A 16,662-nucleotide genomic window follows, 5' to 3' on the forward strand; every position below is an offset into this window, starting at 1 on the left:
TCCATCGTTTTAAAATAACTGTGACTATTTTATTTTGTCAAGCTGTAATTGTTTTATTCATATTGAAATAAAGTACAATATAAACAAATTATGTGCTTAGAATAATAATTGTTGTTAATATGTATATAGTGTGAAGGTTCTAATGTTTTGAAATTGTTCACAGTTGTTTGTGCATCCCCTATAATGTTTTTATTTTATATATATTGTCATGGGACACGGATTAAATTGGAAACGATAGCGGCATCGGTTAAGGATGAAAGAAAGTGGTGGGAAGGGGGAGGATGTCGCCGCAGGTAGGGTGGCCCGGGCCATTATTTTGCAGGATCTGCGTGGGGCGTGCACCTGAAATAGTATGAATGCTGTCAAGGAGTATGTGCGGCGGAGCTGAACGCCACCTATACGTGTTTTTCGAACAAAACGGGCAGCGCTGGAAGCTCCTGCTGAGTCTTCGACATTGTTGCGCATTTCCTGCGGAATACTTCTCCAGTCAAGTCTAGCGAGTCGCGAGTCAGTTGTCCGGTCATAAGTTTTCGTCGTCGGTGCACCCTTTCTGTTTCGTACTTCTACTATTACTTCTATTACTATTATTAATCCTACTACTTCTACTACTACTATCACTTCTTTTGGAATACCGATACACACGGTCGCGGTTGGAGCTGTATACATTTTATTCGCGTACGGCTTTCGGTCCGCTTGTCATACCGTTCTTTATCCATCAACGTAAATATTACACCTGTAGGTAATATAAATAACACATAACGCGCCATCGCTTGTTGCTTTTTAACCAAATACCATTGTTTGCAGACGGTGCAGTGGTTACACTTTAAAACCGTATACATTTATACCTTCAACCAATTGGCAAGTAGGTACCTACCTAAATATTATTATTCATGTTTTAATGCTACTAATATCATCTAATACGTCTAATTAATGTGATTTTAATAGTATTACGTTCATCATACAATCGTAGTTGTCTGCAGAACCATTAATCCGGTGCAAAAAAAAATACGACGTAACGTTTGAATTAAAACAACGTTGAAATATCGTCGCTAGTTGGTCGTTGCGGGGTTGTTGCATAACAATACATCGGAAGATGGGCGATATCAACGAAACGATTTTAGCATTCAGACAGCGTGAAGAGCCGTCGGTGATGGTGATGTACAACAGAGCAAAGAAGCTCATTAAGATCTCAAATTATATGCCGTGTCGGGTACGATAGTTTTTACTACATCAATATATATATAAGTGAATTTTTATTATTAGTATTATTTAGCATTCTTAAAAGTTCATAATCTTAAGTCTGTGTGACCGTAGGAAAATATATTTTTTTGAATTTATCGTATACATTGATTATATTATTATATAAATTAATTCTAGTCGATGTTTAGATCCAATCGCATTTATAGCATTGGTATTTAATACATGGATACTTACGGCATTCTTATATTCATTAAACACCCGCTTTTAGTCAAGTATAACATTAAATGCTTTTTAATTATTAAACATATTTTGTATACATTAATACACAATTACACAAAAAGTTTCTGTGTTAAATGTTTAAATAATTGCATATTGATGAGCTATGAAACAACCTAACTATGAGTTATTATTAAAATATTTAAATTTATAGATTTTAAAATGTGCCTGCCGTGGATGGACCTGTGATGAGAAAATTAAACAACCACAGTTGAATACTCCATGTGCTCATAAAGATTGTAAACATGGATTATGTAAGTATCTATTATAATATTATATAAACATGTCATGATAAATTTTATTTTTTTTTTATCTTACACTTTTAACTATTACTCTGTTGTATAAATTATATAAAAGGTAGAGACAAATAAAGTAAAACATGATAAATACATTTTTAATACGAAAAAAATATTTAACTATTTATGTCAATTACAAAAAATAATTGAAGTATATATAACTTATGTTGTATACATATCACCTTCTAGCAAATTAACTGTACAATTCATTTAAAAAAAACATCAATTCAATATTTTAACATAAAGCAAACATGAAACAATTATTCCTAATTTTTAATGACATTATCAATAAGTGAATATCTATAAGGAATAGTAGGCAGAAGTAGTAACTGCACAAATCATATGCTAAAAAAATATAAAAATCGAGCTTATCGCATAAATGAAGTTTTCAAAATTATCAAAAATAGTGTCATTTGTATTTTGTTTAAAATTAACGCTTACTGCTATTTTGCGAATTGAAATATAATAAATAATAATATTGTATTATTTTATTATATTATTATTAATATTAATAATATTCATTGTGATTATTTTTCTTCTTTTGCATATAACCTTTATATACATTAAAGATTTTGAATTTTTGTTTTGTATAATTAATGTTTTATTTAGGTGACCATATCTCACATTTGATAAATGCTTCAGAAAATATGTTGAACTCTTTAATGCGGTTAATATTTGATTTTGAAAACGTAAGAGATGAAATAGAATATCTATCAACGTTGCCTTCTGATGATCAAAAAAAATTATTACTACAAAAATGTAAAGAATTCGTATATCATGTAAGTTCATTTTATCATTATAAGTAATTTATTTAGTCAAGGTTCAGAATTTGAGCACTTAATTTTTTAATATGTTATTAAAAACAAAAATAATGAATTTGGATACTTTATTTATAATAATTTATAAATAATGAATTTAAAAATTAGATTATTTATTATTAGAAATAATTAAATAAATATTATCAGGTATCGCATAATGTTACAGTTTTTTGATTATTAGAGTTAAAAAACATAATAGTTTATCTTGTAGTTTTTTTACCTTTTGTTTTTTGTAATAAATAAATGCTATATAATACTACTAAGCCTAGTTCATAGCTACATTGTCTATTGAATTGACTGTTATAACCGTTAACCAAAATCTACTGTAAAATTTGTAGTTTGGCCAAGCTCAATTTTGTACATTACACAATAGACAGCCTGACCGTGAACTTGCATATGATATTTATGTTAGAAGTATAAATATTTAAATTTGTATATTTTATAAGAAGTTTTTATTCAATACAACTTTTTTTAAATCATCATTTAACATATACATATATTCCAAATAATTTAAAACTCTAATTTACAATTTACCCAAATGGAAAGAAAAACTACTTGATTTATTTTTATTAACTTGTATATGATACTGTGATGAATGCGTGGTAAGCCATTGGCTTGTATATTATTTAATTCCTCTAGGACTATTAATACCTTAAACTGATATGTTTTCAATTCAATTTAGTTTTAAATTTTATTGAATAAAAATAGATTTGTTTTGTAGTTTTCCAATGATTGTACAAATGCTTTAAGTTCCATAACTCCAAATACTTACTTGTTTTTTATTAATTTATTGCGTTTGTTTATGATCTAGGAAATAAAGAATTTTATTTCTCCTGATTCTTTAGTTGTAATCAAAGATCCAATTGAAATAGTGCCATTTGAGTCTCCAACTATAATTGAGATTTTAAAGAACTTTTGCTTGTATAAGTTTTTACTTAATCCTCAAGTAAGTATTTAATAATATTATATAAAATAAATAACAGCATACTCCTAGTCATAACTAACAAATTAAAAAAATAAATAATTTATGAAAACATATTCTTATTTTCTATCAATGTTAGATTATTTAAAATTATTTTTAATGAAATAATAACCTTCTAGCGAATTGATTACTATAAAAAACAGTACCTACATAATAACAAATAGTATACATTTTTATTATAAAATCATAACTGTTAATATTTAATTAAATGAACAAATATTATAAAATAAAATAATTTAAAAGAAAAATCATTTCTCTTGGACTTAAAATCATGAGAGTCTTATGCTTTATCGATTGAGTTAGCTAAGCTTTGAGTCTCCTATCACTTGTATATTATAACTTAATCTAGTTTTCTATGTTGCTACATGATTATTTTTAGTCAATTACTACTTTCTGATTTAGGATTTGATCATGAATTTTTATATACATATAATATTAGATAGTGCTTGTGTAACCTAGTTTTTAATTCTAATAATGTTTATGTCATGAGTAAGCATATTGATCTACCTGATAAAAGTGAGCCCAAATTAATCTGTCACGGCATTAGTAGAATAATACATTTTGTGATATTTTGTTATTTTATTGTAAATGATTAAACTCACAAAGAAATTAAAAAAGCAGATTTTTTTTATTAAAAACATCATAGGTTTGAATAAAAGTTATCAAAATTGTTTTTGTTAAAGTAATAATATTGTTAATTATCAAGAATGTTTCTGCAAAAAATAACAAATACTTATGCTTTAATAGATAAAATCATATACTTCATCAAAGTCGACACACCTCGCAACGGCATAGGTCATCGATGAACTAACTATGTAAAACAATATCACAACTAGACACCCTTTCACTAGTAAAGGCTCCAGCAGTGTTAGTGACAACAACAGTGTTGCCCCTAGTGGGAGTTTACAATATTATATCTAAGATTACTTGAATTAAATTGTCTCTAATATTTGATTACACTACACAATATATTATTTTAAAAATAATTTTCTTATTTTAATTTAATACATTTTAATTATATGGGTAAATAATGCTATAACAGTTGATAAAAATTAATTAAAATAAACATTTTGTTCAAATTATATAGTAAGAGGAAACAATTTTAATAAGCATTCATTTTTTTTAAACCAAAATTTGTTGATATAGATTTATTTTGTATTTCTATCTAACAAAAGTCCTATGGGTTGTGACGGAGTAAAAAACATTTAATTCAAATAAGGATATTTAAGTTTATAAGATATTCAAAATTATTGACTTTCTTAGGATTAAATAAATATAAACATTAAACTTTCATTATTATAAATTTCTAAAAATTTCATTACTCATTATTATCATAATTTTACTATTAATGTAAAATTTCAATAAATATTTATGTCATTTCTCTTTTTATAATATTATAAAACATGATAGAAAAAAAACCATCAAACATTAAATATTATTATAGCAACATAGAAAACTAGATTAAGTTTTAAAGTAGTAAAAAATAGAAATAGACTAAAAGAGTTCTTCAGCCATGATTACTAGATGTAGTTACTGTTCAAAATACCAACCACATAGGTTGCGCACGGCTTATCTACACATAATTTAGAAAATTTTACATCTAGAAGAATCCATTTTACTTTTTTATATTTTTTTACATACATATATATATTTTTAATATTTTTATATTAAAGTATAAATTGGCCTTTAATCAAAATTAACATTTAAAATATTAATCTGGTATGATTTTTATGATATTTAAATTTAATTATAGTTTTTTATGGGAATTTAAAAATTAACAATCATTAATTGATAGTCAATTTACCCTAGTATTAAAATTAATAGAAAAATGGGTTTTTCTAATTTGTTATATCTTAAATTAATAAAACAAAGATAATATATGCATGTGAGTACTAAGTAGGTATTCCTGATTATTATGTTATAAGTTATAACAATATTATTTATACTATAGTCTATATTGCTAATAAAAATAAAAATATTCAGTTACAGAATGTGTTATTTTAAAAGCAATGACCTTAAGAAATTATCATGGTAAAATAAAAAATAAAATTTTATAAACATATAATTTATAATTATTTAAAATTATATAAAAATGTTTTAATAAACACTTAAAAATCATTTGTTTAGAGATTTTGGTTGTGATTTTGGATTTTGTTTTAATGGAATAGAAATAGAATATATCTCTAAACAAACTGTTTTTTTATTTAAACATCATATTGTTGGGAAAATATGCAAAATTAAATATAGTTTGTCATTATGTTAAAAAAAAAAAAAATATTATTATCTTTGTGATTAAGAATGATAAACAACTAAAAATGTCCCAAACCTCAATAGTTTAATTTTAAATATATTGGTTTTTTATTTGAAGTATATTAAATTATAAAAATAATAAATAATATGTTCTAGCATGTAAAAGTTGCTTTTCAAATTGTAAAAATGATATTGAAAAGTTTTGATCAATGGGTATGGTATACATCTGAGGAACTTTCATCTTTCAATAGAATACGATACAACAGGAGTTATGAATCTTATTATCAGAAGTATTTAATACATTTATTATTTTCTTTTTGCAGTGTTTTACCAAAATAAGTTGTAAACTAATGAATTCAGTTATATTTTTTAGGTATAAAGAGAATTTTTTATTTCCCAATTCTATTCAATCACTATCAAGACCAAGACTAACAAGCAGTATGGTATTTGGTCAAGATGTTTTAAGATACACTATAGGGCCATTCAGAACATCTATTGCCGAGAGTTTTCTAAATGAAATAAATGATTTTACCTTCAGTAAAAGATGCGTAAAGCTCAAAATGTTGCCAAGGTTATTAAATTTAAAAATAAATATTTTTTCAATAAAAATTATGATACCATTATGGCATTATGATAAAACATAATTTTATTTTTGATTCAGGTTTTTGGAGTTATTCGAATTCGAAGTGTATGCTCTTGATTCACCCATCTGGAACCTAAATCACACACATACGCCTTATCCAAAAAACGTGTTAGGTATGCTACTTATTTTAGTTACACAATACACATATTAGTTATCTCTGTTACTTTTAATCCATTTTATATCTAGATAATTTAAATTCCAAATTAACTGAACTGATCCAAAATCATTTAAATGAAACCATAATGCATTTAAATGAAAAAAAGACACAAGGAAGAATATACAAAAGTAGTTGTTTAACAAATGGGTAAATATTATTTCTAATTTTTATTTACAACTAGCAGACTAACTACATTTTACAAGGATTGATATTATTATAAATTCTAATCATAAAAAAAAATATACTAAATTAAATAAGCTATGAAATATTTTATTTAATAGGTAGGTACCTATATATAATAATTTATTATTCATTGTATGAAACTTTAACTTCTTGTGTTACTCTTTTCAACCTATACCTTTAATTAAATATTTACATTTATATTAATTAATATAATACTTCACTAGTCTTACACTTTAGACTAATTACAATTGTTAACAATTACTCTTTTGTAGTTAGTTGAGTTCAAATAGACAAGACTTTAATGTGTACACAATTAGCTTAAAAATATCTGTGTACACATGAATAGGATACTGGATACAACAAATTACTATTTTTATTATTAAAAAAAAATAAAGTAGTTGACTGCTCTTCTGTACAGTAGGTATTGATTAAAGAAGTCTCTGTAATAATTGTGTTGAATTTGAACTCAACTATTTAAAATTCAAAAATCACTGCTTTTTTTGGACAAAAATTTGTGCTGATCTTCTAAATTACTTGTATGCTACATCATTGATCTTTAAATTTGTTTTAAGAGCTTTATCTGTAATATGTTTTAGTCCAAATTATCAAATACACAAATTAAATATAGACATTGTCTTTATGTATTGTATTAAAAAATAAAATTAATAAAAATTAAGGATTTGTCATAGTTATTATCAAATGATAAAAATTCTTAGGTAATTAATAATTTATTCACTAAAAATATTATACTTAGAAATTAAATTGTTTCAAATCAAACTGCATAATTATAAATTTGAAAAATGGTAGGTATTAAGATTTTATAACACGTGAGTATGACTAGTAATTATTTAAATATATTACATTAGAAAACAAAATGTAAGTAATTTTTTATATTGATCATTTTAATTATTTAAAGTTTATCTAGACATAAGTCTAGATAAGTTAAAATAAAAATTTATTTTTTATAAATGATTTTAGAGTTGTGAAACGAGTGCCAGACGAAAATTATAACAATTATGTATTAATAGATAAACTTATAGAGGCGTTTGAAAGTATGTGTATTGATTTTGGTCCCAATACATCTTTAAAGGTAAATTCTTGATAAAATAATTTTTAAAATATATTTAAAAATGTCATGATAATTAATTTTTTTTTTTGTTCTATAACCTTAAGTTAGCCAAATAGTCTAGCTTTTTTACTTTAGTTATATAATTATATCATAATTTTAAGTGTGTTGATTTAATGGAACAAATGTGCTAAAATTAGACATACAAGATGTTATTATAAAAAGTTTTTTTTGATAAGACTAGTGACAGCAATAGCGTATTTACGAGGTTGAGGATTTGAAGAATGGAATCTTGCTTGTTGACCTTTTCTTTATTTTATAATCTATGGTATTTGATAAAGTATACAATTTATAATGCATGGTATAGTATAGGTATTAGTAAGACAGTGTATAATAGGAAATTAAAAGTAGGTATGTAATCGCAAAAATGTAAACAGAATACATTAAATTAAGTTTAAGTAAAATAGAAAGGTAGTTTTGTGACAATTGTCTTCATAAAAAATGAAATGTAATAAAATGTAAAAAAGTTATAGGTTTTTTGTGGTGTAAACAGAGATACAAAATAAGAGTAATCATAGGAGATGAGCAATGTTAACTATGCTGCTAAGAAAGGAAGAAGTAAAATAAGAATCTAAGTCAACACTATAAAAGACAAGGGTAGGAATGCCTGTTGTCTAGAATAGAGCGAATAGTAGAGTCTTTATGTGGTGGTTAGGGATTATAAAAACAAAAGTGAAATAATTGATTGATTTTATAAGCCAATAACCAGTGATCATGCAACGTAGATAGACCTATTTTTAAAAACTAATTTCTCACAGGAAATTTTCAGCAAAATTTTGGTAAAAATTTCAGTTATAAAAACTTCTGCGCTAATGAGTTAAATAAATTCACTGTAGTATATTTAACTAATTTATTTCAGTGACCTATTTAAAATTATGCCTAATGCAATATATTTTACTATTCACTTGACTATTAAACACACAAATTGATAATCACAAGAAGTAATGTAATTATAAATTATGTTTGCCTTTAACCTATTTTTTCTCCAACCATTATTTATTTTTTCAACTTTTTCTAAATTAGTTATTAAATATTAAGTATTTAATATTGACTACCCACTACATTTAAAATGTAATTATTAATAATTAATTGTTTATTAATTAGGGTTTTATGACAGACCAGAATAAATCTAAAACTCAAATAAAAGACAAAAATGCAGGAATAGAAATGATGGTATTTGATTGCAAGTCAAATTTTACAAAATGTGTGTTATGCCGCAAAGAGTTAAAAAAGATGTACTTAACTCGATTACCAAGACTTTCAGATATATGTGTTACAAAATTGGAAAAAGATAAGTATGTTGTTACTTATATTAAAGTTAACTTATTACTTTAAAAATCCCTTATTTAACTTATTTTTAAAGGATGGGTACACTATTAGTTTTTAGTATTTATCCTCAGTGTTTAATAATTGAATGGCTGATGAGAAACAAAATCTTTATTTAATTAAATATGCTCTAGCAGTTAATTGATTATTTTTTCAATTCAAATAAATTATCTATCATGATTTTAAGTTTAATAATTGTTTTTCAAAGAAAAAAAAGTGAAAAAATTGTTTAAATGCATATTTTTCTTTTTTTTTTTTTTGTGAAAATAGTAATGCTCATTAGTCATTATCATATTCTTTTGCTAAAATTTCCAAATCTTATTTAGTATAAAAATATTTTCTATTCTAATTATATCTGTAAACTCTTAAATTTAAAGAATATTAGTATATGATAAATTTGTTTCTATTGCTTTTATTTTTTTATTTATATTTAGGGAATTAAACCTAATTCAAATTATTCATATAATTACTATTAATAATTGTTATATGTGTTTTATAGTTGTCAATTTTATTATTTTTTTTTTTTTTTTAAATCATAGAATAAATTATAATTAAGTGTGCTAAGAAATAAATTCTCAGACAATATAAACAATTATTTTTAAAATAATAATTCATTCAAATTCAATTGTTAAAAAAGCCTATTATTATATTAATATTTTTATATGTAATTGCTTTGTAATTAGACAAATACAAACATTGGCCATGTTGGAAGATGGTGTTCCTGTTGGTGGAATATATTTCCGCACATTCAAATCTCAACGTTTCACTGAAATAATATTAAGTGTGTTCAAAATTGATTTACATGCTAATGGATATGAATCGCGTTTAATGAGTTATTTAAAGGACTATAATATAAAAAATGATATATGGGATTTACTGGTTTACGCTGATAAAGGAACATTTGGTATAGATTATTAAGTATAATACTCGATAATCACTATTTAATTATCATATTTTATTTATTTTTTAGAATTTTTCAATAAACAGAATTTTAGTCCAAAAGTGAAAATCCCAAAGACAGTATTTAATAAGCATATAACACATTATGGAGATTCCTACAATTTGATGCATTGCAATTTAAAGAAGTGAACAATAACCGAAATTCTCTAAATTATAATATTATATAGCATAGGTGGCCAACTTGCAGCTCGCGAGCCACATGTGGCTCTTGTCATTGTCAGATGCGGCTCGCGTCTTATTTACAAAATCAAAATTTACTTAATATTATTATGAATTTTAATTTTTAGGTATTAGCTTATAAAAAATTATCAAGTTATATAAACATAATGGTTCTTGGCATCATTGTATTTATCTATGTGACCCGCAAACCTATTCATGTTGGCCACCCCTGTTATATAGGCATTGAAAAATAAATTTCAATGGATGAATACATGGCTATGTTTAGAGAAGTTAATTTTGAATTTTGAACTTCCCCTCCCATTATATTCTCCCAAAAATAAATTTAAGCTAAATATAATCCATAGGTATATAATATATAGATTTAATAATAATTGTTTTAATGGGTGTTTAAAATTAGTTTATTGTCAATTTAAAAAATATGATTTTTGGTTTTCTAATTACAAATCAGATAATAATGTATATTTAAGCAGCATTCTGTCTTAAAAAACTTTTTTTTATAATCAGCGTTAAAAATTAAAAATTTATTGAACATGATCATGTTAATTCAGTTAAAAATAATTTTAAAAGTCGTGTTTATAAATCTAAAGCTTATACTGCTCATTAAAATATGTTTTTACTGTAAAACAGGCTCATAACAAACTATTTATACAAGTATTTCAAATTCATTATCAAATGAGCAGTTAAAAACTCTATTTGAGGTTGAGTGGAATCAAATATTTTCTTAAAAACTGTACTTTTACAATGATGTTGCTAGTGTATTCAAAATCTAAAAGAATTATGGTTTTTGTGGTCAATTATAAATGTATAATCAATTATAAGGTAATTATAATTTAATTAAATGTTTTTATTATCAGGAGGTTTTTAGATGTTTCAATAATGTTTAGAATCTTGTTTAAAACTAAGTTTTATTCTTGTATTTTAGGTAGGTAATTAAAGGTTTTAAGTTTAAAATGTTCTTTGTTCAATGTTTAGGTAAATTTGATATTAGTTTATCATTCAATTAGAAAAATGTTTAAGCTAGATATATACCTAATAGGATTATTGACATTATTACATTTTAAAAAATTAGACTTTAAATTCTGTTTTTGACTATTAGTTGTCACAAATAGTAAAAATTTAAAAAAACATAATTTGTTTGTATTGTATCCTTATCTACTTAATTTGTAATCAAATAATATCAGTTAAACTATTCTGTGGTTAAACTATATTTAAAAAAAAAAGTAATAATAATACTATTATAATGGTCAATGGTCATACATAAAGTATAACTTTAATACATACTTTTATATTCTAAATAATGTTTTATCATAATAATTCTTAAGTAAAATTAGTTAATTTATATTGTTTGAAATTTTGGAGTGTTCTAATAAATAATTAATATTATATCAAAATATATATAAGCTTAATACAATTTATTTTATAAATAAAATAGGGTCTTGTTAATCCGAATACAGGCTAATCTAAAAGATGTGGTAATCCTAACGGGCTTGGAAATTGCTGCATCGCTATACTAATACACGGCTGTATGATAATTCATAATAATATGTAATATATGTACTTACATAATAATTGGTTTATGGCTTTATATTATACATATTTATAATGATTTTGATTGTACTCGTTGTGTTTTTCAACAAACAATTTTTATGAATTAATACAGTATTGATAAAGATTAATTTCAAAATTTAAATTTCAAGAAAATTGATTTTTTATCATAAGTAATCTGAACAAAATGGTATCAATCCGAAATGATCCGTTTCCCAAATTCCGTTCGGATTAATGAGACCTTACTGTAATGTGTTATTACAATACTTATATTATAAGCTAAGATATATTATATATTATAATGTTTGAAATTATTGTGTGCTCTAATAATTAATTAATATTATTGTTGAAAGTTAATATGTTAAATAATAATGCAGAAATCTTGGAGAAAGTAATAATTACCTGTAATAATATTTAACATAATGAATGTACCTAATTGTAATAAATGCAATATATGTGTGAAGGCAATGGGTAGCTTGACAGAAAGTACAAAAAGTGTGTGTGTCTCAACTTTATTATCTTACTTGCACTTAAAATGTTTTATATGTCCATATAAGTATTAGGTAATTTTTTGGTTTAATTAAACTTAAATTATAGTGTGTGTAATCTCATATAATTAATTATACTGAGTAGTGTGTGTATTGCTTAATTTCATTAATTATATCAAAAAAATATATAAACTTTATACAACATTTTTACTTACTAACTAATGTATCATCTTTCTTATAAATCAAAACATATTGTTTATGATAAGGTTTGAAATGTTTGGTTGTTATAATAAATGTATTTAATAAAGTTTTGTGTATTAATATGATTATTTTATTATTAATGTAATAAAAAAGGTTCTTAATAAAGAGAAATATTACGCATACATTCATTGTTCATATGTTATGTACACGTAACATACCAAGGTAAGTGTGCATTTATTATAGGTATTGTTGATGCTGCTTTTTTTTTTAAATTATTTAATTAAAAAATAAATTTAAGTTTTTTGCTGTAATATTTATTTTTAGTTAAATGTTTTAATTTTAAAGTGAGTTATAAGTAAATAAAATACAAAAATTCAAAAATATTTATTCCTGGATTTTAAATAATATTAAATAAAACAGACAAGATTATTGTCTTTAAGTTTGATAATACTTTGATATAAATTTACTATAATATTAAAAACATCAATTACTGAAAATGCAAAGTGTAAAGGGATGACATATGTTGCTAAGAAATAATGATGCATGCATAACATCCATTTTTCTTTGTTTATGTATTTTAATTTATTGATAATTGTATTTAAAAATAGTGAATGAATTTCTGATTGCTATTCTTTATGTTAAATATAAAATACTCAACTACTACTCAACTATAATAAATGATTAACTAAGTACTAAAAATAAAATATGTTTTAAATATTTTATTAATTTTTCAATTATGAAAAGCATTTCACATTGACTAATGATTATATAGTTGGTATAACGCCAAGTTAGCTGAAATTGTTTTTTAGCTACCTACAAAATTTAGGTATAATAGCTTGACAGTCACAACCAATAGTTAAAATTAAATGTTGGCAACAACAAAAAAAAAAAATTCTTTATAGATTTAAAAAACAATAATGACCTACTAATCTAATAACTTTATAATTACATAATAATTAATAATTACATACTTGGCCACATTGGTTTGCAATAAATAACTATTATTTTATTTTAAATTATTATTAACTTTTATACTACTAGTGACTATTTTTTTTTTTTATAGTCACTAGAAGTATAAAATAAAATATAATATGCATGAAAAAAAAAAAACAAAAAATAATAGATAAGACTTGGTTTATCACATTAATAAATGAAAATGAAAATCTCAATACGGAGATTCCTGTCTCTTGGAAGAATAATTTTAAATTGAATTTATTATTTATTCAATTATAAAAATGTCCTAGAAAGCAAAATCAAAGTTCACGAGTTTTTAAAAATAATTATCATTTTTTCTTATGATGTTTTTATTCTATAAATTCACATTTATTACACAAAATGGATTATTATTTATATAACACAATTAATAATAATAACTTATCAAATAACTACAAGTGTAGAAGATAATCAAAGAAATTATTAGTAGCTTACTGCGTTAAACATAATTTACCAGTATTTTTCATTTTATTTTAATTTCATAAAATATATGAACATTTTTTTTTTTTTTTCATTTAGTTGTCATTCTTAAACACTAAAAAGAATAAAACATATTTAAGTCACTTAAATAACATACAAAGAATCAATACAAATGTAGTGAAAAATATTAAATAAAACATAAAAAAATAACTGAAATTGTCCTCATAAATATTCTCATATGATAATATCTGTAATTCTTCTAAAATTATATTTGTAAAAGTAATAATAACCTGAAACAGATAAAATTGTAAATGATTGGTATGATGTAAGCAATCAACAGTTTTTTTTTTATTAAGTTAATTAAACGTCATAATTATATTTTACAGTAGAACCCCTCTCATCCGCCCTCGGCTGGTCCGCCGCTCCGGTTGATCCGACCATAGTATAATCGATATGAATACTATGTAATTTAAAAATACAATTTGGATTTTCTACTTTATAGAATATATTATATAAAATTAATTGATAGTTTAATATTTCCCTTATCGCTTGTCCGCTTTAGTACTCCGACCTCTCTCGTATCGTTTCTATCAGTATGCGTACCTATTTTGGAATATTGCAGTTAAGTCTAGAATGTCATTTGCTTAACAAAAATCTTTAACTGATATTTTTTCTAAGTAATGTAAAATATAATAAATTTCTGATATAATCTTGTATGTAATATGTAAATAAAAAAATGTTCTGTATATTCTGGTAATTCGACCTTTTTCGCGTTCCGACCACACCTTCAGTCACGAAGGTGACGGATTAGAGAGGTCCTACTGTATAAGCACCAAAAATTATAGTAATAGTGGAATTAAATGATACAATTGAGTTAATTTGTAACTATAATATAAATAATAATACAATAAAAACGTATTCATAAACGCATTAAGACTCTATTCTCACACTTTAGGAATTTTTAGGTGAGCTGTCTAAGATATAGGAATTTAATGTAAAGATCCATTATGAGATCTATAAATCTGTGGTTTAAAGTTGGGATCATGTTTTTATATCATGACCGAGATTTTCTTGATGATTAATTAAGTCATCTTGATTTTTAACAATTGAATACAATTTAGTAGGTATCACCAGTAGCAATTCTAACACATTAACTGAGAAATTAAAAACATTGTGAATCATTTATGTAAAAGTTAAACAATAAAGGCTCTAAATACGAGTCCTGTGGCTCAACAGAAAAAATGTTGTTAGTGATATTACAGTGATGGGTAAATTACTTTTAAAAAGTAACGAAATTAAGTTACTCGTTACTTCAAATATTTTTATTTAAATTACATTTGCGTTATCTAAAATTATTTTTATCACGTTACATTACTTTTTCATAAATATTAAATAAAGTAGTGCATTACAAATAACGTTATATTTTTTTTTTTATTTCTGATAACAGTAATCATTTTTTTTAAACCATAATCAATGCATACGATACATTTTACAATCAATGAATCATAGACCTATTGTGATTTATGTACAGAAATACAGAATAATATGTAAATGTACAATCATCTCACTATTATGGTTAAGTACCTAGTTTAACTTAATTGTATACATTTAAATTCAAATTACACATGTTTATAATACTAAATACAACAATAACGTAAGTTATTTAGCCACTATTATCGGAATCAAAAATAAATAAAATTGATTTTTAATTTTTCTAGAATATCTTATTGGCTTGTTTTTGTAACACATTCAAAACTATTATTTTAATAAATACCTATCGTGGAAAATAACACTTTAATGCATTACCTACTTCATAGAAATTATTTTTAAAAAATAATTGCGTTACAATTTCGTTACTTTAAATAAAATGTAATGAAATGACTGCTGCATTACTGAACAAGTAGGTAATTGCGTTACACTAATTTGTAATTAGCATTATAATACTATGTATGATAACTTAACTGAATGACTTCTATCACTAATTAATAGTTGTTTGACATAATGAAAATAATATTGTTAATCAATATTTGCAATTGAACAGGAGATAAAAAATAAATACATTTCTGTTCAATTGATAGTGTCTCTTTTTTTTATATTATGGCGACTTGTGTTTCATAATATGAAAGCAAATGACAATTCGCGCCCACGATCATTTTATAATAAGTGACGATTTTCGTCACGCAATATACCCATGAATTTAATATTACATTGTAAAAAAACTGGTCTTGTTTCTAGAAAGAGTACATTTTGCGATGATGATGATATATGACGATATACATATTGATATATCAATTATTATTACACAGATAATACGCGATAATAATTAATCAAAAATAATTTACAAACGGATAATATTCAAATGGGTGTGTGTGTGGTGGTCTGTGACAATATAATATAGATCGCTAACAGACACAAGGCTATGCAAATTAGTGCATGGACTACCGTCGCGGCTCACCGGTCTCAACACATATCATAATAATAGGTATGTATTATTATAATTTTCTGTTATTTTTAGTATAATTTATGTTTTAATAACGGTATCGGTTATTTATATATTATAAAAAAATTAGTATTTATATAATATATAGGTACTCTAGATGAGTTAAGGAATACTAGCT

At 24.0% G+C, this 16,662-nt stretch overlaps 1 protein-coding gene across 1 annotated transcript; it reads left to right on the forward strand.

Moving 5' to 3' along the window:
- The first annotated feature begins 1,093 nt into the window (after nt 1–1,093).
- Nucleotides 1,094–10,397, forward strand: LOC112593303 (histone acetyltransferase KAT2A-like). Its single transcript, XM_025337683.1, has 12 exons — nt 1,094–1,210; nt 1,631–1,730; nt 2,382–2,551; nt 3,402–3,536; nt 5,979–6,112; nt 6,196–6,393; nt 6,484–6,578; nt 6,652–6,769; nt 7,784–7,895; nt 9,036–9,226; nt 9,941–10,161; nt 10,228–10,397. The coding sequence occupies exons 1-12, from the start codon at nt 1,094–1,096 to the stop codon at nt 10,344–10,346; spliced, it is 1,710 nt and encodes a 569-aa protein (XP_025193468.1). The 3' UTR covers nt 10,347–10,397.
- The last annotated feature ends 6,265 nt before the right edge of the window (nt 10,398–16,662 follow it).

The sequence above is a fragment of the Melanaphis sacchari genome, unplaced genomic scaffold, assembly GCF_002803265.2.
Source record: "Melanaphis sacchari strain LSU unplaced genomic scaffold, SCAv2.0 Contig1_pilon_pilon, whole genome shotgun sequence".
Classification (NCBI taxonomy): domain Eukaryota; kingdom Metazoa; phylum Arthropoda; class Insecta; order Hemiptera; family Aphididae; genus Melanaphis; species Melanaphis sacchari.

Bases quoted from the DNA above. Each gene is read 5' to 3' on its own strand.
- LOC112593303 (XM_025337683.1), top strand. From the start codon at position 1,094: ATGGGCGATATCAACGAAACGATTTTAGCATTCAGACAGCGTGAAGAG. The intron at 1,211-1,630 runs GTACGATAGTTT...TTAAATTTATAG, and splicing joins CAAATTATATGCCGTGTCGG to ATTTTAAAATGTGCCTGCCG. The intron at 6,113-6,195 runs GTATTTAATACA...TATATTTTTTAG, and splicing joins TATGAATCTTATTATCAGAA to GTATAAAGAGAATTTTTTAT.